The sequence below is a fragment of the Pempheris klunzingeri genome, chromosome 1 (genome assembly GCF_042242105.1).
Source record: "Pempheris klunzingeri isolate RE-2024b chromosome 1, fPemKlu1.hap1, whole genome shotgun sequence".
Classification (NCBI taxonomy): domain Eukaryota; kingdom Metazoa; phylum Chordata; class Actinopteri; order Acropomatiformes; family Pempheridae; genus Pempheris; species Pempheris klunzingeri.
This window is the reverse complement of record NC_092012.1, coordinates 28,253,492-28,278,564: the sequence shown is the minus strand read 5'-3', so window position 1 is coordinate 28,278,564 and position 25,073 is coordinate 28,253,492. Positions and strand designations below refer to the sequence as shown.

General features: G+C 41.8%; 1 protein-coding gene across 1 annotated transcript; it reads right to left on the bottom strand.

Moving 5' to 3' along the window:
• Positions 1-9,114: 9,114 nt before the first annotated feature.
• On the bottom strand, positions 9,115-12,574 carry uqcrfs1 (ubiquinol-cytochrome c reductase, Rieske iron-sulfur polypeptide 1). Its single transcript, XM_070836226.1, has 2 exons — positions 12,322-12,574; positions 9,115-10,218 (listed from the first exon to the last, which is right to left on the bottom strand). Exons 1-2 carry the CDS (start codon positions 12,530-12,532, stop codon positions 9,608-9,610), a joined length of 822 nt encoding a protein of 273 aa, XP_070692327.1. The 5' UTR covers positions 12,533-12,574; the 3' UTR covers positions 9,115-9,607.
• Positions 12,575-25,073: the final 12,499 nt, after the last annotated feature.

Sequence of the window (25,073 nt, the reverse complement as noted above, 5' to 3'; positions counted from 1 at the left end):
CACAAAAACTCAAAGTAAAATATCAGTTTTCACAACTTCTATTGAAATACAAAAAACAACAATATAAAAGAGTAAAACATAAGAGCATCATCATTTATAGAAAACATACCGAATAGATGTGACTTTGGGAAAATATGTACACAACAACATCTCCAACACTGTGATCTGATTTTTTTATATTTCATTTAATGTAAACGTTATTTATTATAAACGTTATATTTACAGTTTGACATATTGTTAAAAAGTGACACAGTGAAATGTGCTGTAATCTCACAGCACAAAATCAAGGAATCAAGGAACTTTATTTGTCATACCAACACACATTTACACATGGGGTGGTACGAAATTACACTCTCAGGTCCACAATAAGCCACAATAAATATATAGAATAAAATATAAAAAATAGAGGTATAGGAAAAAGAGCAGTATAATATAAAATAAAATGTACACATCTATGGAGAACGAGATATAAACAATTAATATAATGAAACAATAATGAAACAAGCAGCCCAATTTAGCTTAGCTAAATATGCATGCATGTGCAAAATATGCTGTGTCAGAACAGGTTTCTTTCTTGTACTCCAGGTGAATAAACATGTAATGTGGCAATAAAATGGCTGCCAAGATAGGAGAGAGAAGCATCGCAAGAGGAGGGAGAGTAAGAGGGAGCTGGGCAGGAGGAGGGCGAGGAAGTGGGAGAGCAAGAACAAGGAGGGCCATAATCTGTGATGAGATATGGCCCACTTTGGTTGACATGTGGCCGGGCGGAGAGGCCAAATAAAACAGGAGAGAGATGCAGTATTTTTGTTTAACTGTTATCACATTTTTCTATTATTTGTTCAGAATGCAGAACACTTTGCACATTCAACTCTGTTTGTTGGAATGTGTGCAGTATTACACTACAGTAAAGAGTGTGTTCACTGCTGTCTGCTGCTTGTAAATAGTAATGCACAGTAATATGCAGAGGTGGCATAAAGTAGATGAACATAACATTTATTTTGTCTGGATTCTAACAGCTGGACAGAGGTTTTAGTGACTAAATCAAACTGAATCAATAAAAGTAATTGGGACAAAAACATGAAGAACAATAGGAAGCAGGAATTAGGTTAAGCATGAAGTCAGAGCACGTGTACAGGAGATTATTTACATGACATTATCTGACTAGATGAGCACTTGTAGCCTTTTGGAGCCCCATGACACTCACCCTAACATATGGTCCATCATGCTGAAAGTCAGATAGCAGAATATGACAAGTGAAAGGGTCGATGCTGTAGGAAAGATGACAAGAGATGTCAGATAAGTAGAAAAATCCCAGTGAAGAGAAGCCAGTCAGCGTGCGCATCCCTCTGCCCTGGAGGGAATCTGTCACTGTGGATTCAGGTGAGGAGCATCCTCTGTCCTCTTTCTTTAAAACGATGTGAGCGTTCAAGCCCTGCTCGCCCTGCTCCCCTCCAGACAGCTGCTCTCCACGGCTGAAGGTCATTCATGGTGAGCGAGGAAAGGCTACACAGATGGTGGGTCTGCAGTGGTGGGTTCATGCCAGGTTAATGCAATTAAAGGTTAGTTTTTTCCCAAAGGAATCTTTACCTACAAGATGGTGTAAATTCACTGCAACATGGCGGCTTTTCTGCTAAATTACATTACACACATCAGACATTACATCTCCTGCAGGCTGTTACCGCTGCTTTATTATTATTATTATGATTATTTTTGTGTTGTCAGGGCATTTTGGGTTCACCATTAGCTGCCTTTAAACCTCTGAGAGGCAAAACGAGAAGTCTATATTAGACTCTGCTTTTGAAAGGGTACTTTTTCTGTATTTTTGCATTCATTTCAGTAAAAGAACAGGAAAAACTGGAAGGAAAAGAGAGAGAGGAAAGACGTGAGCAGGGTCTCTTTCATAATGCTACTCAGAATCTATCAAAAAACATGCTGTGAGTAGATGAACTGGGCTGGTTTACATGATGGAGAGTTGATTGGTTGATGAAGACAAACAGCAGATGGAGCTAATTTTCCAGTTGGTGCCACTAAACCATCACAGAAGAAGAGATGACATCAGTAAAAGAGCTCTAGTCGAGGCTCTAGTGATGGAAAAGTGGATGGAGTGATGGATGGAAAAAATGCTGGAAATATGACATTTCTGTCTCATGTATGTATGTGAGGAAGGTTAGAGTCTCAGATCTGATGTTTTCAGTCACATGCTTCACGTGGGCCATCTTTTATTCACTGGGTCTGATTTAATTTGCCGTTTTACCCACACATCATCTTTTACACCTCACAAAACAGGAAACACTCTTTACAAGTTTAGAGGTTTTCCCATTGGGGGGTTTTTATGCCCAAATTGACAATATTAAGAAAACATTTGGATAGAAACACGCCAAGTTTTAGATATGGTGCAGAACGCCTTATGTGGGTTTGATACATACTCTCAACACATATCGGCTTGTTCTGTCCTGCACAGAAATGATGATGAAGATATGCACTTGAGCCACTGCCTCACAGTCAGCCATACACCCAGAATCAGAATCAGAAAACTTTATTGTCATTGCACCAAGTAGTGCAACAGAATTTGCAGTGCTAAAAAAAAACCTTGAAATAACACTATGCATCACACACACACAAACACACATACTTCTCATTCACTTGTGCATCAATAATACGGTAGCAGAGTGAATAGGTGGTGAGATGGGTGAGTTCTGTCCTTTATGATGTTGCTGGCTCTGCGGAGGCAGTGTGTTGAGAAGATGTCATCCAGTGTGGGTAGTGGGAGTTCAATGATTTTTTGACACGTCTTGATTAGTCTCTGGAGATTTCTGCGGTCACTTCCCATGCAGTTTGCATACCACGCTGCGATGCTGTATGTGAGTGCTGGCTCGATGGAGCACTGGTAAAAGGCTCTAAGCAGCTCTGCAGGCAGGTTGGTTTTTCTTAAGTGTCCTCAAGAAGTAGAGCTGCTCCATGTGTCGGTAATCAGCACTGATGCAGCGTTCTGCATGAGCGTCCACACGTGAGAAGATGGTGACACTGATTCATCTGTAGCCTTTAACAGTGCAAACAAACAGAGTTTTCAACACTGCTGTGCAAACACACCAATAATCAACCTAGAACTGGACTCATGTGCAATATCTTATCCTCATTCAAGTATGTGCAATACTTTTTTTCTGACTGGTGCAATAATTCATCACTTCATCCATTCTACTACAGAGCAATCTTTCTGTTATATTTGTATATACTGCATAGCTTTTTTATTCTATCTATATTATATTGTACTTATATAGGCACCTGCTGTTTAACTTATCTTTGCACTGTTGTTCTTGTTCTTTGCTGCTGCAAATTTGCAAATTTCCCCAATATGGACGAATAAAGGTTGATCTTATCTTATCTTATCTTATCTTAGAACAGGTGTAAATGATCATATTGTCAGAGGATTTCAAATCTTTTGGAAAATGTATTCAAGGGTAGGAGATCTGCGCCAAGTGCATATTTCATACCATATATCTTAAAGTTAAAAAAATAATAAATAATAATTACAAGTACCGCATCCTTCAAGTGTAATAAATTAGCGATAAAATGACAAATTCAGCTCTTCATTCAGGCCAAAAGGTTCAACTGTGTTAACAATCCAGTCGATACAGAACGTGGAGATCCCAGACGTTTACTCATTCATAATTCATAATTCATCTGAGTAATACAGTGAGAGGTGTGTGTTTAAAGTGCACCTCTGCTGAACAGCGTGTTTGTGACACTTTTCTGCTTTTATGTTCTGCAGACTGCAGCTGAGAGATAATGATGTTTTTGCAGGAAGGAAGTCATAGATGGTCCACGGCTTCTCTTACTCTGCTGAAGAAAAAAAAAAACCTCCACAGTGTTTAAGTGACAGAGTGTGTATGGAAATTACACAGTGGGTTGGCAGGAGCATTTTCCAGTTGGGTGGTGGTGGTGAACAGGGCACCTTGTAGCCTCGGGCAGCTGTATGGATCTGAGGAGCAGGTGAGAGACTCCCTCATCTGCCCTAAAAGCTTCCTGAAATAGATTTTCCCCCAAACAAGGTGAAACCTTCACCCTGTCTGACCTGCACCCCCCTGCATGCTGCGCTCTGTACAAATATTGTCAGATGAACAGATGCCATGAGACGTTGCCATTATGAACTGGTTTCTGATGATGTGTTTCTGACTTATAATGATGCATAACAAATAAATGAACTGAATGTACATGTATTTTACACAAAGGAGTAACAATGAACTAAAACCCTTGTTCATAATTTCGCCTGAGGGTAGCTGCCAAGGACTAGAAAAGGTTCATCCTTGGGGGTGCTCAGTTCACTACATACAGTATGCTTGTGGCACCAGAGGAAGGTTCAGGGGGTGACCACAGAGACAGAGATCGGTCAACCTCTGTCTGCCATGTTGTAGCAGTCTTGTTGAGATCAGAGAGGCAGAGAGGGGGGGGGGGGGTTTAAAGTATAATGTGCCATACATCATTTAACATGTTTCATATGGTGTTACGGTATAATTCCAGTATATTATTTATCATTATTTCATTGTTTCTTTTTGTGTGTTGAATATTAAAGTGTACTGAGTGATTACACACAGTTGTATGAGCTTGTAAGTCCTGCATCTGGTCTTCTTGTTGGAAATCAAAGGCTTTCAGTGTGAGGTGTGGCCTGTCAGTAGCCGGACCACACAACAAATGACACTATGACACTGTGAGGTGTACGATTGTCATCCACACTCTCTGTGTTAACCAGGCAAGTAGGGTAAAAAAATAATGCTATTGAGGTGCATTATGGGAAATGGAAGACCCAGTGACTAGATCTATGGTCAAGTTATCCCTTAATTGAGTTTGAAACAGCAGAAATGAGCTGTCCACAACACTAGCTGTTTCTGTAGTTCCACTATGTTCGCCAGCTAGTCTCTCACTGTCTCTATCCACTGTCTGCTGCACATATAGTCTGCAGTGGGTTTTCCTCTGTAAACAGCTGCCTGCTGCTGCAGGAAACAATGTTGATAAGAGCACTGATGAGTGGAGTAAGTGACCCCGAAACACAGTATGGTTCCTAGCTAATAGTAGTAAGATTGGATTTGTACTCATATTTTCTTTCATGTTTTGTTCTTTTGATGTGTCATTTGAATTTAAAAGACTATTTTGAATGTTGCTTTGTAATGTTTGCTTGAAGAATTGCTTTATCAGCAAAATGTATTCTTCTTCTTCCTCTTCTTCTCATTATTATCATTATTATTATTAGCACTGTTGTTTCACCCAGGTTTGAACCTGGGTTATTTCAGTGTGGAGTTTGCATGTTCTCCCTGTGCTTGCGTGGGTTTTCCTCCCACAGTCCAAAGACATGCAGGTTAACTGATGACTTTAAATTGCCCATAAATGTGAGCGTGAGTGGATGTCTGTCTCTATGTGGTGGCCTGTGATTTACTGGGGACCAGTCCAGGGTGTACCCCGCCTCTCACCCAAAGTCTGCTGGGACTGGCTCCAGCCCCCTCCTGCCTCCCCCCCTATTTTTTAGTGCTGACACTAATAAACTGTGTTAGACCATCATTTAGAGCTTTCATTTGTGATCGGCTGTCATCAGTGACACTGAACAAAATAAAACAATAAAAAAATCAATTGCATAATAATTCTTTGTGGGTTGGTTACAGGGAACAACACCTTTTAGGCTTTTATGATCCGTTCCTTCCATAAAAATATTGACAATAGCTGCTATAAATAGATTTACTAACATGCCTGAATTTATGACGCTGGTGGTTGTCAACATCTGCAGCGACACATAAAACTGCAGAAATGTATTTATGACTAATGTTCAGGAGATGTAAATGACAGCTAAGAAGATGAGTGAGGATGAGTGCCAGAAAACGATAGAAGTCTGTGCTTGTGTGTGTCTGTGTGTCTGTGTGTGTGTGTGTGTTGAGTGCAGTGAACTAGTATAAGTCAGTCTGTACATATAAAGGAACTGGGTGTGAAAGAAAGTGATGAAGGACAGTGATTGCGTACTCAGAGCCACGGTGCCTCTGTCATGAGTGTCGAGCCTTCGCTGTGAGAGGGGGAGGATCTCTGTATTGTGCTGTTCATAACTGATTGCATTAATAAGACTACTTAAGCTCCACACATCAGCGGCTGCTTGTGCCAAGTAATAAAAAGGGTCCTACAGCAGAGAGAGGCAAAGAGAAGAGAAACTTCTATTAGGCTTTATTGTGCTATCATTACATATCTGTTCCCACTTCAAAGCAATGCGGGCTCCTCTAACTGAGCTCTCATTTTCCTCTCAATGTGCAGCGCCGTGCGCTACTGTGCACACAGTGGGAGGCAGGGGGGGCTCACTCCATCAAAACTCCAGCTGTCGCCTTGAAAAGGACGGCATCCATTTTCTATTTCAATTTGATGTTTCTAATCTGAGCTCTTTCACATCACAGAGATGCACAGCTCAATGAGCTTTATGCCTGAGTGAAGGCTTGTATGTATGTACACACACGCACACACGCACACAAAGATGTGGACACGGTGCTGCTGCTGGACTCACACAGACATGAGGGGTGAGAACAGAGAGGACGTCTCCCCCAGCCTCTCTGTCTGAAACATTTTAATCACTTTTTTGTGCTAACTGATGTTAATTAAGTGTGCGCAGCTGCTCGTGTTTTACTGACACTGTTAGTCAGTGATCACTTTACACCACAGGATGCTTGATGATGGCAGAAAACAACCAAATGTTACTGAGTATAGAACTAAACAGTAGAAGTGTTTGACGGCTGTGGTTTTAGGTCACATGATACAAGCTTTATCAGAGGAACAGAGTAATTATGGAAACTGGTTCATTCATTCATTCTTTTTTGTTTTTGTTCTTGTTTTTATGTGACATTAATAGGGTTCTTTTAATGTGACATTAAAAGGGGCACTTCACTGTGTTGGTGCTGTATTTCCATGAAGTTGTGTCAGATTTAAAAAGAGCAGCCAAGGCCGACATATCTTGACTAAAGTCCTGGTATAAGTCAAGCAAAAAAAACACCTGTTTTCACGGTAGTAGGGCTTGTGACTCCTATATTAACTATGATTGAAGGAAAAATGTGGGGTGCTCCTTTAAAAATACTATTTAAATAAAGAAAGAAAGAGACTGGATTGACTATTCAGTCATCCCTGTTGCCATCTTGTTGCTTGTAACTCTACTTTTCACAATCTCTCAGTTTTCATGTGAGATATATTGTATGTATTAACAATAATGTCCACAATTCATGAGTGACCATAATATAATGTTGGGGTACTTTACCTGAATATTTCTGTTCTGTATGCTGAGTCAAATGTACTTTAGCTTTAGTTACTAGTTACTACAGATTTAGATTCTCAATACAATCACAAAGCAACTAATAATAATAATATATTATCAAAGGTTAATCTAGTCAGCTCCACCTTTATGAGCTGCAGTAAAATCATCAACACATTAATACATCAATAATTAAAATTCAATTATATGATTCTGAAATGGGCCACATTGCACAATGAGTATTGTTACTTTAAGTATATTTTGATATTAATACTGTTTGTACTTTTACTTAATATTTTGAATACATGACTCTTACTTGTAAGAGCATCTTTAGGTTTCAGTATTGTTACTAAGTAAAACATCTGAACACTTCTTCCACGACTCCCTCTTGTTCATGTAATTAGCGGCAGATTATGTAGGTCTTTCCAGTAAGCTTCCCATTAGGAAATCACTGACCCATAAAATGGAGGCTTGGTGGTTTTTGGTTCGATGCCGTGTGACCATACATTTAGTGAAACATGTTCCAGTCCATGTGAGCGCGTTACTGTGGAGACTGCAGTGAGGGAGGGGGATATAGAGGAGGGCCGGGTGCTTCTCCAACATGAGGGAACCACTGAGGCAGAACAGCTTCAACACAACTACAGCTCACCACCCAGAACACGTGCTGGACCTGCAGGAGATCCTCCTGCTGTCCATACAGTCAGTCGCTGCAATCATTGTGCCTGCATTTACTGTGAAGGGTTTACACAGTATAATAGACAAGGAATGTGCTTAATCTTTTTGAATTTCTTCTTTAAGGAAAAGCAAAACCCTTTTTCCACGAGTACCTTCTCACCATCTCGCTGAGTAGTTCCCATGAGATTTCTGACACGAGTGCAGATCAAGTTGGCACTTTGATGTTTCCGGCAACCACTGATTTATTTCTATGATGCTGCTCATCAACCGGTGGCTGCTCTCTCTGTTCCCTGCAGTTCGTGGGCCTGAATATATGCAAAACCAGCCCAGATCATCAACTACTACATGACGTCACTGCTGACCATTATCCAGGTCACTCAGTGGAGTTTAATGATCACATCTAATAAATGGCACATATATACAACAATATGTTTACAAGACTGTCAACATTCTAGCTTGCATTTATTGCTGACTGCACAGGGTCTCGTGTACATTTTCATTTGTTTTGACGCTTTAACACTGGAGCCCCACAGGCCTTCTTGGCAAACCCTTTAGCCTTAAATAGGCCATGTCAATGAAATACGTATTTGGTCTTTTATCGAGTCACACGGAGACTGCATCAGCTCCACAGCTTTGGATTTCCAATTTTCATTCAATTTCCAGAGTTCTAGATCTGAATTCACCATAAATGTTGGAAAACAATTGTATATCTAAATGATAACCACTATTTAAAAAGAAAATCCCAGACAATTTGTTACTCCTTAAATTGATTTCTGAAACTTTCTCTTGTACAATTAGTATATGGTTTACTTTTAGCTTTGTCAATGTGATGCAGATAAGGAGAACAAATTTATATACTGGATAACCTCCATGTGTGATGGGATTATTCTTGTCTCCATGCAGCCAAACTTGGATGTAATAATCAAGTCATCCTGCATGTTCTCAACTCAATACTTTCTACAGTCGCATTCTGACTCGGATACACTCTTCTGCACTAAACACTTGGCTGCTCCGTGGCAACAAGACTTCAAATAAATAGTGCATGTCCTCAATTCCAGATCACAACAGCATGATATTACTCACCATAAAACTCACCAGTCCTGCTATAAACATGTGATACCACAACAGAAATACACATTGTAGACATTATAAGAGAAAAGGCTAATCAGTCCAAGTTGTCAAATAAAATAGAGATCTTTATTTACCAGACCTGCACACATTTGCTCATTGAGTTGGAATATAAGTTAACAAGATAAGCAGGTGTTTATGTGATGTTCACATCATATTCAGGAGACGAAGTATTCACCCATTTCCCTCAGACACTGTTTGCTAAATGATTTGCATTTAAAAACTGAGATTAAAGGAAATAGCATCATCTGTTTGCTTTCATTATGTTAAAGTGAATGCATTACATTAAATACAACCAGTGGAGAGGACGACTAACATTGGCAGATTTGATCCTGTTTGGGAAAAATGCAACTGAGTGAGAGACGCTGCAGAGAACTAATAGTAGCAGGTCTAATCAATACTTTTCTCCAGCCGGCAGAACTGAAAAGACATGAACACAGTATTACACCTGAACATTTCCTCACTGGACTGAGTAGGCCTTTATCATAGATGTAGCCACCATGCTGTTGTACAATCAAAGCTCAGTCTGAGGAGTGTTCTTTATCCAACAATCACTGTGTCCTCATCTGGAAACTCATAGAAGGGAACCTCCAGGTTGAGGGGGGCGGGGCCTTTCCTGATGCGGCCTGAGGCGTCGTAGTGGGAGCCGTGGCAGGGGCAGTAGTAACCACCAAATTCCCCGGCGTTGGCGATGGGCACACAGCCCAGATGTGTGCACACTCCGAGGACAATGACCCACTTGGGGTTGAGGACCCGGTCTTTGTCGTGCTGGGGGTCACGCAGCTCTGCGAGGTTCACGCTGGCTTCTGTGGCGATCTCCTTTTCTGTGCGGTGACGGACGAACAGCGGTTTTCCTCTCCATTTGAAGGTCATGTTCTTGCCTTCGGGGATGTCGCCGAGCTTGATTTCAACCTTGGACAAGGCCAGGACGTCAGCTGAGGCGCTCATGGAGGAAACAAACTGAGAGACCACCGTCTTGGCAGCGTAGACACCCACCACAGTTGTGGCACCTGTGAGCAGGTACGAGAAGGCTCTTCTGGCCTCACTGCTCTCCTGGGAAGACTTGTTGGGGTTGAGAACCTCCTGGCGCCTGTAATCAGAGAAGTCTGGTACCCTCATGTCTGTGTGGGTGAATCGGACTCCTGCAGAACCTGCACACAGAAACAAATGGGCCATCAGTCACACTGCGGTGAATGTAAACATGATCACTGTGGCTGCCAGAGACAATCCGCTGCCACTTTGGTCAGCATTTGTGTGCCGGTCTGCAGCTCACATCTCTGATGCCTGAAATTCACTGTCTGTCTATTCAAATAAACTGTAATGATGTTTGACATTGACATCACATAAGCTTCTTACTTTATCACCACACATAAAACAGGAAAAGTAGTTGTCCTCGTCTGAAGTTAAAGAGAGAGAGAGACAGGGGAAAAGTGATGGAGGGAGTTAGTCTGTTAAATCTGTATTCAGTCTCCTCCTGCTCTCTCTGATCACCATCATCGAGTTTAAATGGAGCTGAATTCACCATGTACTTCTCATTTATAGACTTTTCTGTTTCTGATGCAAGACGGCTAAGCAGGCATGAAAGCTTATGGTGGCTCATTAATACAGCCGTCATTATCAAGCTGCTGTTGATAAAATGACTACTTTAAAATCACTAAGTTGCATCATTTCTGATACCTTTCCAGTGGACACTAAAACCTGGACAAAGCAAGATTCTATCTACTCTGTTCAACAAAGTTTAAAGAAGGTTTTCTATAAGGGATGGGAAGATTTACAGATTGGTGCACCAGCATCGAATTTCATGACACGACTGCCCCAATTAAAAAAAGCACACCAAAACCAGAGCATCTGCAGATTAATTCCAAACCTGATGTGTTATGATTGATAGGCTTACTCACAATACAGGATAAATAAATCCCTCTTTCTATTATCTATAGCTTCCATGCTGACTGTTGGGGACCCTGGGGCTGGTGTTCCCTTTCCATCCCATTTCTCTGGCACAGGTTGTCGGAATATTCTAACCAGGAGCAAAGGAAAGTTTAAGGCCTCTGCTATACTTTTTCAATTCATGAATGATTTGCTGATGGCATAAGAACCAAGGAAGTAAAATCAAACCCTCCCTAACATGATATTGTATTCTCTTGCATGGCATTGAATCTCATTATGTTGAGTCAAATTGGATCAAATCGCACTGCATTGCTATATGGGTGACATATTCTATTCTATTGCTCTCTTTAACAGGTCAAACATGCTTGAACGGGCCAAACAGGTCTTTATCTAGACCTGTTTTTACACCTGATGACTTTACTGCTTAACAATGACAGCCCTGAAATGGCTGGCTTATGGAAATCTTCAGTTGCAATGTAGGGAGATAAAGTGTTAATTTTGTCACTAGCTTAAAAGGACACCGTCTTTTTCAACCTGTTTTGTATCATTATAATATTGGTAGTATGTGCATATATGCAATGTAACTTTCCTCTGTCTCTAGAGTAAGGGTTTGGTGATTACTAGTGAGTTCAAAGTCATGATAGTTATCATAAATCTAAAAGGACATATGCTACAACACAGGAGATAGGGAAGGACCCCAAAATCCCCACTAACTGTTACCATAGAGTAAAATCTGGTTTGGTTACAGGCTGATCACAGGGACTGTAAAACACTGGACAGGTGACATCTTTAGTGCACACAATGACAATTCACACTGAAAACGGGGCACTTAGACAACAACTCACAGGGCTGACAGGGGGTCATGGGGACAGTAAAGCTAACGACAGTAAAGCTAACACCGGCTAACGTTACTCAACAGAACGACTTCTGTTGAGTAACGTTAACAAAGTCAAAGCTTCTGCAGTTTTTCCTTTATCCAAATCAAGGGTCTGATGATAGAAGATGCAGTGTGCTGTACAGGTTATACAGCCCCCTCAGGCAAACTGAGATGCTGGACTACATAAATAAAATATATTACAGGGAACAAGAGTAACATCTTTCCTTGAAGTTGACCTCAGGTTAGGCCGCTCTTTAGCCACACAGGCTAACATGGTGTTAGCTAACAACTTGGAAATGCCGGCTGCTAACATTAACTAGGCGAATTACGTAATAGCCAACTGCGTGGAGTTTGTAACATAAATGTGACGGGACGCTCTTTAGTGCACAGACACCACATAGTCTTTGACGTTAAGTTTCAATGCGCAGGTTAATGCAGAAAGTGTATTTAGCCATCGAACGCTAACGCTAGCAGTCAATGACAGACTTACCATTGATGCTAACTGTCACAGCAGGCCCCGTCTTCGGGCTTTGACCATTTAGCGACTCGCGGCACAGGAACTGTTTTTTCGGGTTCAGCAAAATCGTCTCTCCCTGTACAACAACCCCAGGTACCAGAGCTTTCAGGGGGCCGGCCACAGCAAAAGCCGTCGCCTGCATGTAAGGGGTAAATGGCCCCGAACGGGCAGCAAGGGACATCATGATTCCAGCTAAGTGTTGCTACGACGACCTTGTGTGCTTTTACTGAGCAGCCAACGGCATGACGTAACTAGATGAATTGCGTGATTACGTCACGTAATCACGCATTCTTAATTTAACTCAGCGTGTGACCAGTGTACATGTCAGTTATGTCAGCTTATTGTAGCCCATTTGTCATTTTCTCCCATTTACTAAAATAGAAACGAACGTCTGACTTTGGTTGTGTCTCATTTTCTGTGTGACTGAAGAGAAATATCTAAAAACCTAAGAGTACTCCTAACATTGTACTCATAGTACTCACAACATCCAAATTGTTGAATAAAGGTGAAAAATAAACCCATGTTGTCAATCCAACAATACATAACTTGACCTAACAACAATATGAAATACAGCTAAATATATTTAAAAACTTATAAAAACACTAAATAAATTAAATAGAAACATCTGCATTTATCCACACCTTCCTATTGACACACCAGGGAGGATAGAGAAAGGATTCATTTATCAGTTTTGATGCATTAGGGAAAATTTGCAGAGAATCCACAAACATATAGTTATGTGTGACACATTTCACTTTCAGATGCCCCGATCGGATGCCTCCTGGACACCTCAGATGCCTCCTGGACGTCTCCCTGGGGAGGTTTTCTGGGCATTTTCCGGAAGGAGGCCCCGGGGAAGACCCAGGACACGCTGGAGGGACTACGTCTCTCGGCTGGCCTGGGAACGCCTCAGGGTCCCACCGGACGAGCTGAAGGAGGTGTCTGGGGCCAGGGAAGTCTGGGCATCTCTGCTAAAACTGTTGCCCCTGCGACCTGACCCTGGATAAGCGGTTGAAAATGGATGGATGGACGGATGGATGGACATTTCACTTTCATTTTCAGTAAAAGCACTTAAAAAGTCCACTGCACATAGTCATTGTCCTGATAAAACAACCTCAGCACCACATCTCAAGGGTTGTATATATACTAGGCCAATATTTTATATAACAAGAATGTTATGTCAGTCGGGCCAATGCTTCACTCACAATTCATAGACAACAATAAACCAATATCCTGGCAGTGTGGACTTAGAATCCAAGGTCTGACTCCTGCTCCAGTTGCTTTACACTTAGCTGCAGAGAGAATTTGCAGAACCACATCATCTACCATCTACTTTCTCCTGTGTCAAGGCTTCTGTCCATGGAAATCCCTAACTGAATTGGTGATAAGGCACAATGTACACTTGACTTCCAGCTGAGAACACAGACACAGCTCTCTGTCTGGTTACACAAAGTCACTGCACCCCAAATATCTCCAATGGACATTCATTTACAATAGCACAGCTAACAGCTGGGTGTGGAGGAAGGAGCAGTGAATGTGTGAGTAATGTGATCGGCACAATCCTCAGCTACCTCATGTAAACCCTGGGGACTGCGCTTATTTAAGTAACATATATTGCTGTAGTTATTGAGTTGTAGTTCATTTACCAGAGAAAGTTTTATTGGTTTCATTTAAAGTTATACAGTAATTCTTCAGATGTGGTTGAGCAGCTATTTTATCAGAAATTCAATGTTAGAGCAGCTGGTGTATCTGTTTACAGTGCAGCCAAACAAACTCAAAAGTCAGTCAATAGTAATTACAACATCCATGTGATGTCATGCTGCACACTCAGCCAGCAGTTTCCCACACAACAGCAGGACACAGTAAGAGGAGGTGTGCAGCCTTTCGCCCACAGATCTTCATCTAACAGCTCACTGTGGCTGCTCCTCACTCACACATTGCTCCCTGCTGATGAAAAAAATCATGAAAATGTGACTTTTGATTAAATTTTTTTTTAATGCAGAACAACAGCAGCAGTACAAAATGTTGTGTTAGCATTAGCAGTCAGTCAATCTCGCTCTGATATAGTTGTAGTAGAGTGAACAGGAAACAAAAAGGCGGATATCAATGAGAGGAAACTGTGTGGTTTACATGCTGCATAATTAATGGGAATCATTCTGATTTAGGTTGGAAGTCTGAATATAACACAGGAATGGCATCATCATCTATACTGACTACTATATATAGACATAGTTGTTGAATGTAATTACATGAAGTGGCTCTTGCAGAAAAATGCTGATCATAATCAATATCAAAAATGAAGTTTGATTCCATGAAAGACTGATGAATCATTTTTGTTACAAGTGTAGAGATTGCAGTAAAATGTATTAAAAACACTTGCAGCAAACGTATGATTAATCTTGTCATTGATGGTATTCTGGGATTTTGCAACACACTGCACTTTCCACATTCTGTTTGGAAACTAGGTTGCATAATTATTTTAGCAGTCACACACAGGAAATGGTTAGCACAAAGAAAACCATAGAGAGCATCTGGTTTATGGCTGAAGATGATCAGGTAATAGTATCAGTGTGTTCTGAAAAATTACTTCTGTAGATAATGTTTGATCTTCTGTGAACAACCAGGACTGGACAGGAATAATAACACCATGACAATCTCTAAACCAGCGAAAAGTTTGGACACACCTTCTCATTCCATGGTTTTTCTTTCTTTCATTATTTCATTATTTATATTAATATTGAAGGCATCAAAACCATGATGGAACACATGGAATTATGTGGTGAACAAACAGTGTTAAACAAACCAGAAAATGTTTTATATTTTATATTTTAGAGGGCTTTGCTGGTGACACTGTTGGTGAATTATTCAAAATTCAAGGTACAATTAACCAGCATGTCTACCACAGCATTCTGCAGCGACATGCCATCCAGTCTGGTTTGTGCTTAGTGGGACCATCATTTGTCTTTCAACAGGACAGTGACCCCAAACACACCTCCAGGCTTTGTAGGGGCCAAGAAGGAGAGTGATTGAGTGTTGCTTCAGGTGATCTGGCCTCCACAATCACCCAACCTAAACCCAATTGAGATGGTTTGGGATGAGTTGGACCGCAGGGTGAAGGAAAAGCTGCCAACAAGCGCTCAGCACCTCTGGGAGCTCCTTCAAGACTGTTGGAAAACCATTCCAGGTGCTGATTGAGATAATATCAAGAGTGTGCAAAGCTGTCATCACAGCAAAAGGTTTGAAGAATCTAAACTATAAAACATCCATCCATCCATTATCTATACCGCTTATCCATCAGGGTCGCAGGGGAGCTGGAGCCAATCCCAGCTGACTTCGGGGCGAGAGGCGGGGTACACCCTGGACTGGTTGCCAGCCAATCACGGGTCAGACACGTAGAGACAGACAAACACTCACTCTCAGGGCAATTAACCAATTAACCTAACCTGCATGTCTTTGGATTGTGGGAGGAAGCCGGAGTACCCAGAGAAACTATAAAACATATTCTGGTTTGACACTTTTTTGTTTACTACATAATTCCATGTGTGCTCCTTCATAGTTTTAATGTGTTCAATATTAATCAACGATATAGAAAATAATAGAAATAAAGACAACCCATTGAATGAGAAGGTGTGTGCAAACTTTTCACAGCTATGGTGTTTTTACTGTTTACTGTTTTATCGGTAAAATAACTTTTATTTAATGTTAATACTCCTAAATATATCAAAAACAGTTAAAAACAGCAATGATCATTTGATTTTTGCTGATAAATCTTCATAATGTTTCTATACTTTTTTTGCACTTAAGCTCTGACTGGGCATGGTAGCTTGGAGTCACTGGAACTACTTCTATCTCAGAGAAAAGAATCAGCAGCTCTTTATTTTCTACACTATTTCCATGCAGACACATTTCCTGCCTTCCTACAGGGTATGATTAATTGTTGATGCCATTTCTACATTTTTTAAAAACACGGGATCAATGTGGGGAGGGCAGTTGTGATATTATGATGTGCTGAGTGTGACCCAGCAAGCGTGTATTCTAAATTCTAACCAAGTTTCTTCCTGGTGAAAATATCTGTAACTTTCCAGCATTTAGTGTTACTTTCCTGCAGGGCTTTCCCCTCTTGTCTCACATTTTCTATTTCTCTTCTAGTTCTCTTCTCTTTCTTCTGTACTGTCAATTTTCTCTCTGCACTGATTGTCCACGTGCCCTCCACATGGACTCCACGCTGAGAGATCACGGTGATGATGCGTATGGGCTGCGACTAATCATCTGTGATGACAGGCAAAGATCATGCCATCAGGTTAAATGTAGATTGGTGGCTTATGGTCCACAGGCCTGAGTGACACTTAATTGGGTATTTTTCCTGATTAGCAGGAGGACTTGTTAACAAAATCAGAGCTGTGTGTTCCACTTAAACTGACACTTACGCCCTTTTAGGTCTCAAATCTTTAACAAACTCAATCGTCTTCACCTCTTGTGACTCTCAGCTTCCCCTGTTCATGCGCAATTCACTTTAGGACTCCCACATTAAAGGACACTTCCAGCTCAATCTATCTTTTGCACTTGAATTTAAAAGCACTTTTACTGTTTCTGTAGCGTTACTGAGGACAGAGGTTGTCCTCCAGCTTTGGCTCATCTTCACAGATAGGGTTGTTAGGCTTTGTTTCAGAGGCTTTTTTTTGTTATTTTGATGAGGTTTTGAAATAGCCAAAGAAAGTCACAGTTAGCTTTTAATCATGTCTCGTAAAAGTGAATATGTGGGTCAGTTTTAGTTATAAGAGAGGTGTGACTGGATCGCTGAAAGTGGGGATGGCTTTGTGAATATGGTGCAATATGGAGCTGCAGAGTTAGAGCAGAGGGTTAGATGAATTAATAAGTAAAAGAGGTGTAGGAGCCAGAATCATTGTTTTCCCTTTATTCATTTCTGTTTTTTGAGCCAACCCCATCTAGTGGCCGGAGGATGGGGATAAAGACGAGGCAGACTGTCAGGAAGGTGTGGCTGACCAGAAAGAGACAGTCTTTTGACCTCACAGTCAAGACCTGGATCTGTGCACCTGATAATCCTGCGTTATCTTTAGCATCCTTATTTAAAATAGCATCTTCAGTTATGAGTTTTGTGGACATTATTATGTTAAGAATAAATAGTGCTTTATTTTGAACATTTCATTTATTTGTTTATTTTATACTTTCTCGGTGGACATTGGTCTTTTGGAGGTGTCGAGTCAGACGCTTCTGCTCAGCCACCACAGTGGTTATAAACTCAGCTGGAATAACCACTACACCAAGTCAAAAGACTCTTTTAGCAGGCGAATCGACAGGACTTCCATCAAGTAGAAGGAACTCCAGCAACAAATGCAGGATTGGAGTTGGAATGGAGTCATGGAGGATGATGACCACATGGCTTGATTGTTTGGGAGCTTGGTACGTACAGCCTTCTTTGCCTTTCTTAAACTAAGGAGCCAGAGGGAAATAAAGGAAATCTGCTACTGGAGTGGATTATATTGAAATTGTCCAAACCGTAAGAAGTCCACTATAGGAGAGGACTATTGGATGTTTTGGATAATTTCTGGACAAAGGATTAAGAAAAGATGGCTCATATTGTAAAAGGAACAGAAGAAGAGGAAATAATGGCCAGTAACTCAAACAAAGGTCAAGAGATGGATGAAATTGAACATATAGCTAAGTTAAGAAATATCAGAAGAGGAAAACTTGCACATTTAACAAGAAGGAAAAATATAATGATAGAACTTATGGAAGACGTGTCTTGTGCGCATGAAGTTAAAGATAATCTTCTGAAATACAGGCAGCTGTTGGAAGATTTTAAAGGCACACATGAAGCGTATTATGAACTTCTGAGTGAAGAGGAATCTAACCAAGATGAATATGAGTGGTTTGGGCCTAAAATGGCAGAAATTAATGTAATTCTTTCTTTGGTGTCTGAGTGGCTGTCCGGAGTATGTGAGCCCAGGCAGGCTGTAGGATCCCAAGAGATGGAAGTGGGCCCCAGAGACAGTGCATCCCAAGTCTCAAGAGCTTCTTCTGTAGCCTCTGCTAGGATCCGTGCAGAAGCAGAGCGAACAGCCATCATGGTCAAAATGGCAGCACTGAAGAAGAAGCATGATCTGGAGGAGCAGGAGGAAGCACTGAACAAAGAAATGCAAGCATTAAAGCACAAACGGGAAGCTTTGGAGCTGAAAACTCAGTTGAAGGCCTCAGCTTCTAAACTTGCTGTTCTTACATCTGCTATAGAAGAACAAGACACTGCAGAGGTCAATCCAACAGCAAAACTACACGCTGAAGAGCAGCAGCCATTTGCAGAAACACGGCCAACTGAAGGTAATGCCAACAAAACTGTTTCTAGCATACAGGTACCTAGTGTTCGCCCCAGGGATGGTGTCCATTTTCAGCCCGTCATAATGCAGTTAGACGGACTCAGTACTATCCATACTCAAGCCAGCGGTGACCAGGCAGCCAGTACTTTCAGTGATAACAAAGAAACGGTTCAAAATCCAGATGTGCCTAAGAGAGTGTCAGATCAGCTCATGGCATCCTCATGGAGCAGTATAAATCAGGATAAACTGACAAATATTCTTGAATGCCAAAACGAGACTACGGCAATTCTTGTTAAGCAACAACAACTCTCTAATCTCCCACATAAAGAGATCCCAATTTTTAGTGGTGAAGTTTTGTCTTATAGACCATTTATCAGAGCCTTTGAGCATACCATTGAGCTTAAGACTGACAGTGAGGCAGATAGACTGTATTTTTTGGATCAGTACACAAGCGGCCTTCCCAGAGATCTTGTAAGGAGTTGTCTCCACATGAGCCCAGACAGAGGCTATAGGAGAGCTGAAGCTTTGCTGAAGGAACACTATGGAGATGAATTTAAAATTTGCTCAGCTTACATGAAGAAAGCATTGGAGTGGCCTGCAATTAAAGCTGAAGACCCAAAGGCATTACAAATCTTCACAATATTCCTGAGAAGTTGCTTTAATGTTATGGAAGAAATGAAATATGCAGAAGAAATCAACTTGTCATCAAACATGAAAAACCTGGTCATGAAACTTCCCTACAAGCTGAGAGAAAGGTGGAGGTCATATGTGTGTGAATTTGAGGAGAAGCGAGGGAGACGACCCCAATTTAGAGATCTTGATGAGTTTTTGGAGAAGCACGTGAAGATAGTTTCTGACCCAGTGTACGGCGACATTCAGGATAAGCCCACCAGAGCCAAAGAAAAGTTGTCCCTTAAAATGAAACCTAAGCCAGGAAGCAGCTTTGCAACTAGTGTCTCCTCTGTGGTCTCTCAGCCTGCTGAAAAACCCAAGAGTACTAACCTTTTTCTCTCTTGTTGCCTGTGCAACGACAATCACACTTTGAAGCATTGTACTTCATTCCAGAAAAAGAGACACAGAGATAAAGTCAACTTCTTAAAAGAAAAAGGTCTGTGTTTTGGCTGTTTGCAACATGGTCACATAAGTAAACACTGTAGACATAGACTTACCTGTTCAGTGTGTGCTAAACAGCATCCTACTGTCCTCCATATTGAACAAATATCAAGCAAAGACAAGCAGAGGCAGAGCAGTGAGACAGAGATCACATTAAACTCCTCTAGTGAAGCTGTGGTAATGCATCCCAAAGCATGTGGGCACATTGGGGCTGGTACTGGGGCCAGCAACGTACTGTCAGTGGTGCCTGTAAAGGTAAAAGCTTGTAAAGGTCAAAAGGTCATCGAGGTGTATGCATTCATAGACCCAGGCAGCACAGACACTTTCTGTACAGAACGCCTCATGTCTCAGCTGAACCTTAAAGGAAGAAAATCAAACATCTTATTGAAAACAATGAGTCATGAAAAGTTGGTGCCAACATATGTGGTCTCAGATCTTGAAGTTTCAGAATTGAATGAACACAACTTCATCAAGTTACCTGATGCATTCACCCAAAAGGAAATGCCTGTCACAGCTGACAACATACCCAGAAAGCAGGATCTTGCTAGATGGTCTTACCTGCAAAATGTTAAAATTCCAGAGATAGACAGCAATATTGAGCTGCTGATAGGAACCAATGCTTCCAAGATCATGGAACCCTGGGAAATTGTTAACAGCCAGGGTACTGGGCCATATGCAGTGAGGACCCTGGTGGGATGGATAATCAATGGACCTTTAAGATGTGGTGAGCTCAGTGGACACAGTGACTGTTCCCATTCAGTAAATAGAATCTCTGTTGCAAATTTAGAAAAGCTTATGATTCATCAGTACAATTACGACTTCAATGAAAAGGCATCAGAGGAAAAGCGTGAGTTGTCACATGAGGATAAAAGGTTCCTCCAAATTGCAAATGATTCGGTTTCACTGCTAGATTGACACTATGTTCTTAACTTGCCCTTCAGGAAGGATGATGTGCAAATGCCAACCAATCGCCACATAGCCATGCAACGTCTCCTCAGCCTACAAAGAAAGTTTAAGAGAAATGAATCATTCCACAAAGAGTACACTGCCTGTCTCAGTGAGGTTATAGCTAATGGATATGCTGAGATTGTCCCACAGGAAGAAATGGATGGAGCTAAAGGAAGAACCTGGTATATTCCACATCATGGAGTCTATCACCCCAAAAAGAAAACCCTCCGGGTGGTGTTTGACTGTGGAGCTGTGTATCAGGGTAGGTCACTCAACTCTGAACTTCTTCAAGGTCCTGATTTAACCAACTCATTAGTTGGTGTACTGCTCAGATTTAGGTTGGAGCCTATTGCACTTATGGCAGATGTAAAGTCTATGTTTCATCAAGTCAGAGTCTCTAAGCCAGACATAGACTTCCTGCGTTTCTTGTGGTGGCCAGAGGGGTACATCGAACAAGATCCAGTAGACCATCGCATGCTGGTGCACATATTTGGAGCTGTTTCATCTCCTAGCTGTGCTAATTTTGCCTTGCGACGAACAGCTGAAGACAATCCTCACTGCAGACCCCAGGTAACAGACACCATAAAGAAAAATTTCTATGTGGACGACTGTCACACATCTGTGCCCACAGTTCAGGAAGCAGTGCAGCTGGCATCAGACCTTGGCGAATTGAGTAACAAAGGAGGTTTCCAGCTCACCAAGTGGGTAAGCAACAGCAGAGCCGTGCTGTCGAGCATAAAAGAGGAGGAGAGAGAGAAAGACATCAGGTCACTGGACCTCGACAAAGACCAGTTACCAGTGGACCGTGCCCTTGGACTTCAGTGGAGTGTGGACGACGACACCTTCAGGTTTGGGATTGTAGTACCTGAAAAGCCACACACACGGAGGGGAATCTTGTCAATGGTGAGCTCTGTGTTTGATCCACTAGGCATCCTAGCTCCTCTCACTCTTCCAGCCAAGCAGCTATTACAGCAGCTCTGTAAACAGAGCTGTGGAGCCAATACCTGCAATTCAGTCAAAACAATGGATTAGTTGGATTAAAGATCTTCCCAAACTAGCGGACTTTAATGTTAGACGCTGTATTAAGCCCAGTGATTTTGGAGAACCACAGTCCTTTCAGCTGCACCATTTTTCTGATGCTAGCGAGACAGGATATGGAGCAGTAAGCTACTTCAGGATGAAAAATGACCGAGGTGAGATGCACGTTTCCTTCATGGTAGGAAAGGCAAGAGTAGCGCCTTTAAAGCAAATGACAATTCCTCGGCTTGAGCTCACTGCTGCAGTGTTGTCTGTTAGAGTAGATAAGATGCTAAAAACTGAGCTACAACTCCCCCTAGAAAGTTCCCTATTCTGGACTGACAGCCAAGCAGTAATAAAATACATTGCTAATGAGAGAGCAAGATTTCACACATTTGTGGCAAATAGAGTCTCTGTCATAAGAGAAAATACTGACGTCCAACAGTGGAGATATATTGACAGTAAACACAATCCAGCAGATGATGCATCCAGGGAGCTGAGTGTAAAAAAAGTTCATGGAAAACAGAAGTTGGATCCATGGCCCAGAGTTTCTGTGGGAGCCCCAGCACACATGGCCAGCAGAAACTAAGAACCACGACTCTCTACCACAAAATGACCCAGAGGTCAAGGGTTGCACTGTTGTGTGTAACGTTGTGATCCAAGAAGTTTCAAGTCCAACTCATAAACTTGTGCATTTCTTCTCAGATTGGACCAAGTTACGAAAAGCAGTTGCTTGGTATCAAAGGCTTGGAAAGATCCTGCTAGCCCTGGCTGCTAAAAGGAAAGAGCTTGCTTCCATGGTCAACACACGTTCTCAACAGCAGAAGTCAACTAGCCAGCTGCCTTCAAGTCTACAATCGGTGGTCAACATATAACTCTAAAAGATCTTGGCATTGCAGAGAAGGCCATCGTAGCATATACTCAGAAGCAAGCATTCCAACATGAGCATGAAAACTTAAAGACACCATCTAGTGTCCAAAAAACAAGCTCCATTTACAGGCTGGACCCAGTCTGGACAGATGGGCTGTTGAGAGTAGGAGGAAGATTGTCTCGGGCAGCCATGTCTGAAACCATCAAGCACCCCATCATCCTTCCCAAATGGTGTCACATCTCTGATCTGTTGCTACGCCACATTCATGAAAGGTATGGTCACTGTGGAAGAAATTATATCCTTTGTCAGCTGCGAAAGAAATATTGGATAATTAATGGAAATAGTGCAGCAAGAAGAGTCATATCAAAGTGTGTTTCCTGCAGAGGGCTTAAAGGCAAAACAAGGGAACAGAAGATGGCCGATTTGCCTCAAGAGAGAACCCTACCAGATCTACCACCTTTTACACACGTTGGCATGGATTACTTCGGGCCAATAGAAACAAAAAGAGGAAGAGGTCTAGAGAAAAGATATGGTGTGCTGTTTACCTGTATGTCTTCCAGAGCTGTTCATTTGGAGATGGCCTGCTCCTTAGATACCGACTCTTGTATCCACGCCATAAGAAGATTTGTCTGCAGACGTGGTAAGGTAAAGCACATCTTGTCAGACAATGGCACCCATCTTGTCAGTGCAGAAAAGGAACTAAGAAAGGCTTTGTCCAGTTTCAACCCCAGTAAAATCCAGGATGCCATGATGGACAGGGGTATAAACTGGAGCTTCAATCCACTGGGAGCATCTCACCATGGTGGAGTGTGGGAGAAATTAATCAGAACAGTAAAGTGGGTTTTGAACTTCAACATCGACAGACAGTCAACGACGAAGGTCTCCACACATTGCTTTGCGAAGTTGAGGCAATCCTTAACAATCGTCCAATTACTACCACATCCTCGGACCCTTTTGATCTGGAGCCACTTACCCCCAACCACCTCCTTCTGCTGAATTCTCAACCTGTTCTTCCTCCTGGTGAGTTTTCCAGAGCTGACTCCTACGCCAAACGCCGATGGAAGCAAATACAGTACCTAGCTGACCAGTTTTGGGGGAGATGGACGCAGGAATACTTGACACTGATGCAGGAGAGGCAGAAGTGGTCCAAGGTTAAAAGGAACTTCAGTCCTGGAGACATTGTGGTAGTAGTAGATCCGACCTCCCCCTGGTCTTCATGGCCTCTGGGAAGAATCCTGGAGACTAGGCCTGATTCTAAAGGACTGGTCAGGTCAGTCAAACTTAAAACAAAAACGGGCATCTTAGAGCGACCAATTACAAAGCTCTGCCTGCTTCTGAAAGAAAGGTGACTTTATTTATTTTTGTACTACAGTAGTGAATGTTGGCTCCTTTCAATATTTTGATATGTAAATGTTAATGCTAAGGCTAAAACATTTAGGGGCTGGATGTGTAGGAGCCAGAATCATTGTTTTCCCTTTATTAATTTCTGTTTTTTGAGCCAACCCCATCTAGTGGCCGGAGGATGGGGATAAAGGCGAGGCAGACTGTCAGGAAGGTGTGGCCGACCAGAAAGAGACAGTCTTTTGACCTCACAGCCAAGACCTGGATCTGTGCACCTGATAATCCTGCATTATCTTTAGCATTCTTATTTAAAATAGCATCTTCAGTTATGAGTTTTGTGGACATTATCATGTTAAGAATAAATAGTGCTTTATTTTGAACATTTCATTTATTTGTTTATTTTATACTTTCTCGGTGGACATTGGTCTTTTGGAGGTGTCGAGTCAGACGCTTCTGCTCAGCCACCACAGTGGTTATAAACTCAGCTGGAATAACCACTACATGAGGCATGAATGAATAAAGTAATCTAAATGAGAACACATTCTTTGGAAATGAAAACAAAGTTTTTGCCAGCTGCCATTGTGCTGCAGCACCCTCAGAAGCTTTTATGGTTGGGCATTGCACCCCGGTGCATGCATGTGTTAGCACGTTAACCCACAAGATGGTAAACACGCTAGAACATCATACCTGCTAAATACATGGACGTATGAACAGAACTGGATACAGTGTTGGATGTCAGGCCCCCATTCAATCATGAAAGCTGCTCAGTGGTGCATGAAGCCTAAAGAGGACGACTTCACGGGTATGAAATTACCTAAATCTTCTACACATAGACAACGTCCAAGGGAAAAAGTCATTTGATGAACATCACTGTGGTAATTACGTGGTTTGGCAGCTATGTCAAATTGGCTTGACAGCTATTGCACCTCCCTGGGGGTTTGGCTAAACATCATTATCATAGTATTGTCATTGTGAGCATGTTAGTATGCTGATGTTAGCATTTAGCTCAAAGCACTGCTGCGTCTGAGTACCGCCTCACAGAGCTGCTAGCCTGGATTTGGCTTGTTATGTTAATGCTTAAAGGAAACGAATGGTCTATTTTC

Coding starts and splice junctions, on each gene's coding strand:
- uqcrfs1 (XM_070836226.1), bottom strand. CDS start 12,532: ATGATGTCCCTTGCTGCCCGTTCGGGGCCATTTACCCCTTACATGCAG. Junction 10,219..12,321: donor TGTGACAGTTAGCATCAATG/GTAAGTCTGTCA, acceptor TTCTGTGTGCAG/GTTCTGCAGGAGTCCGATTC.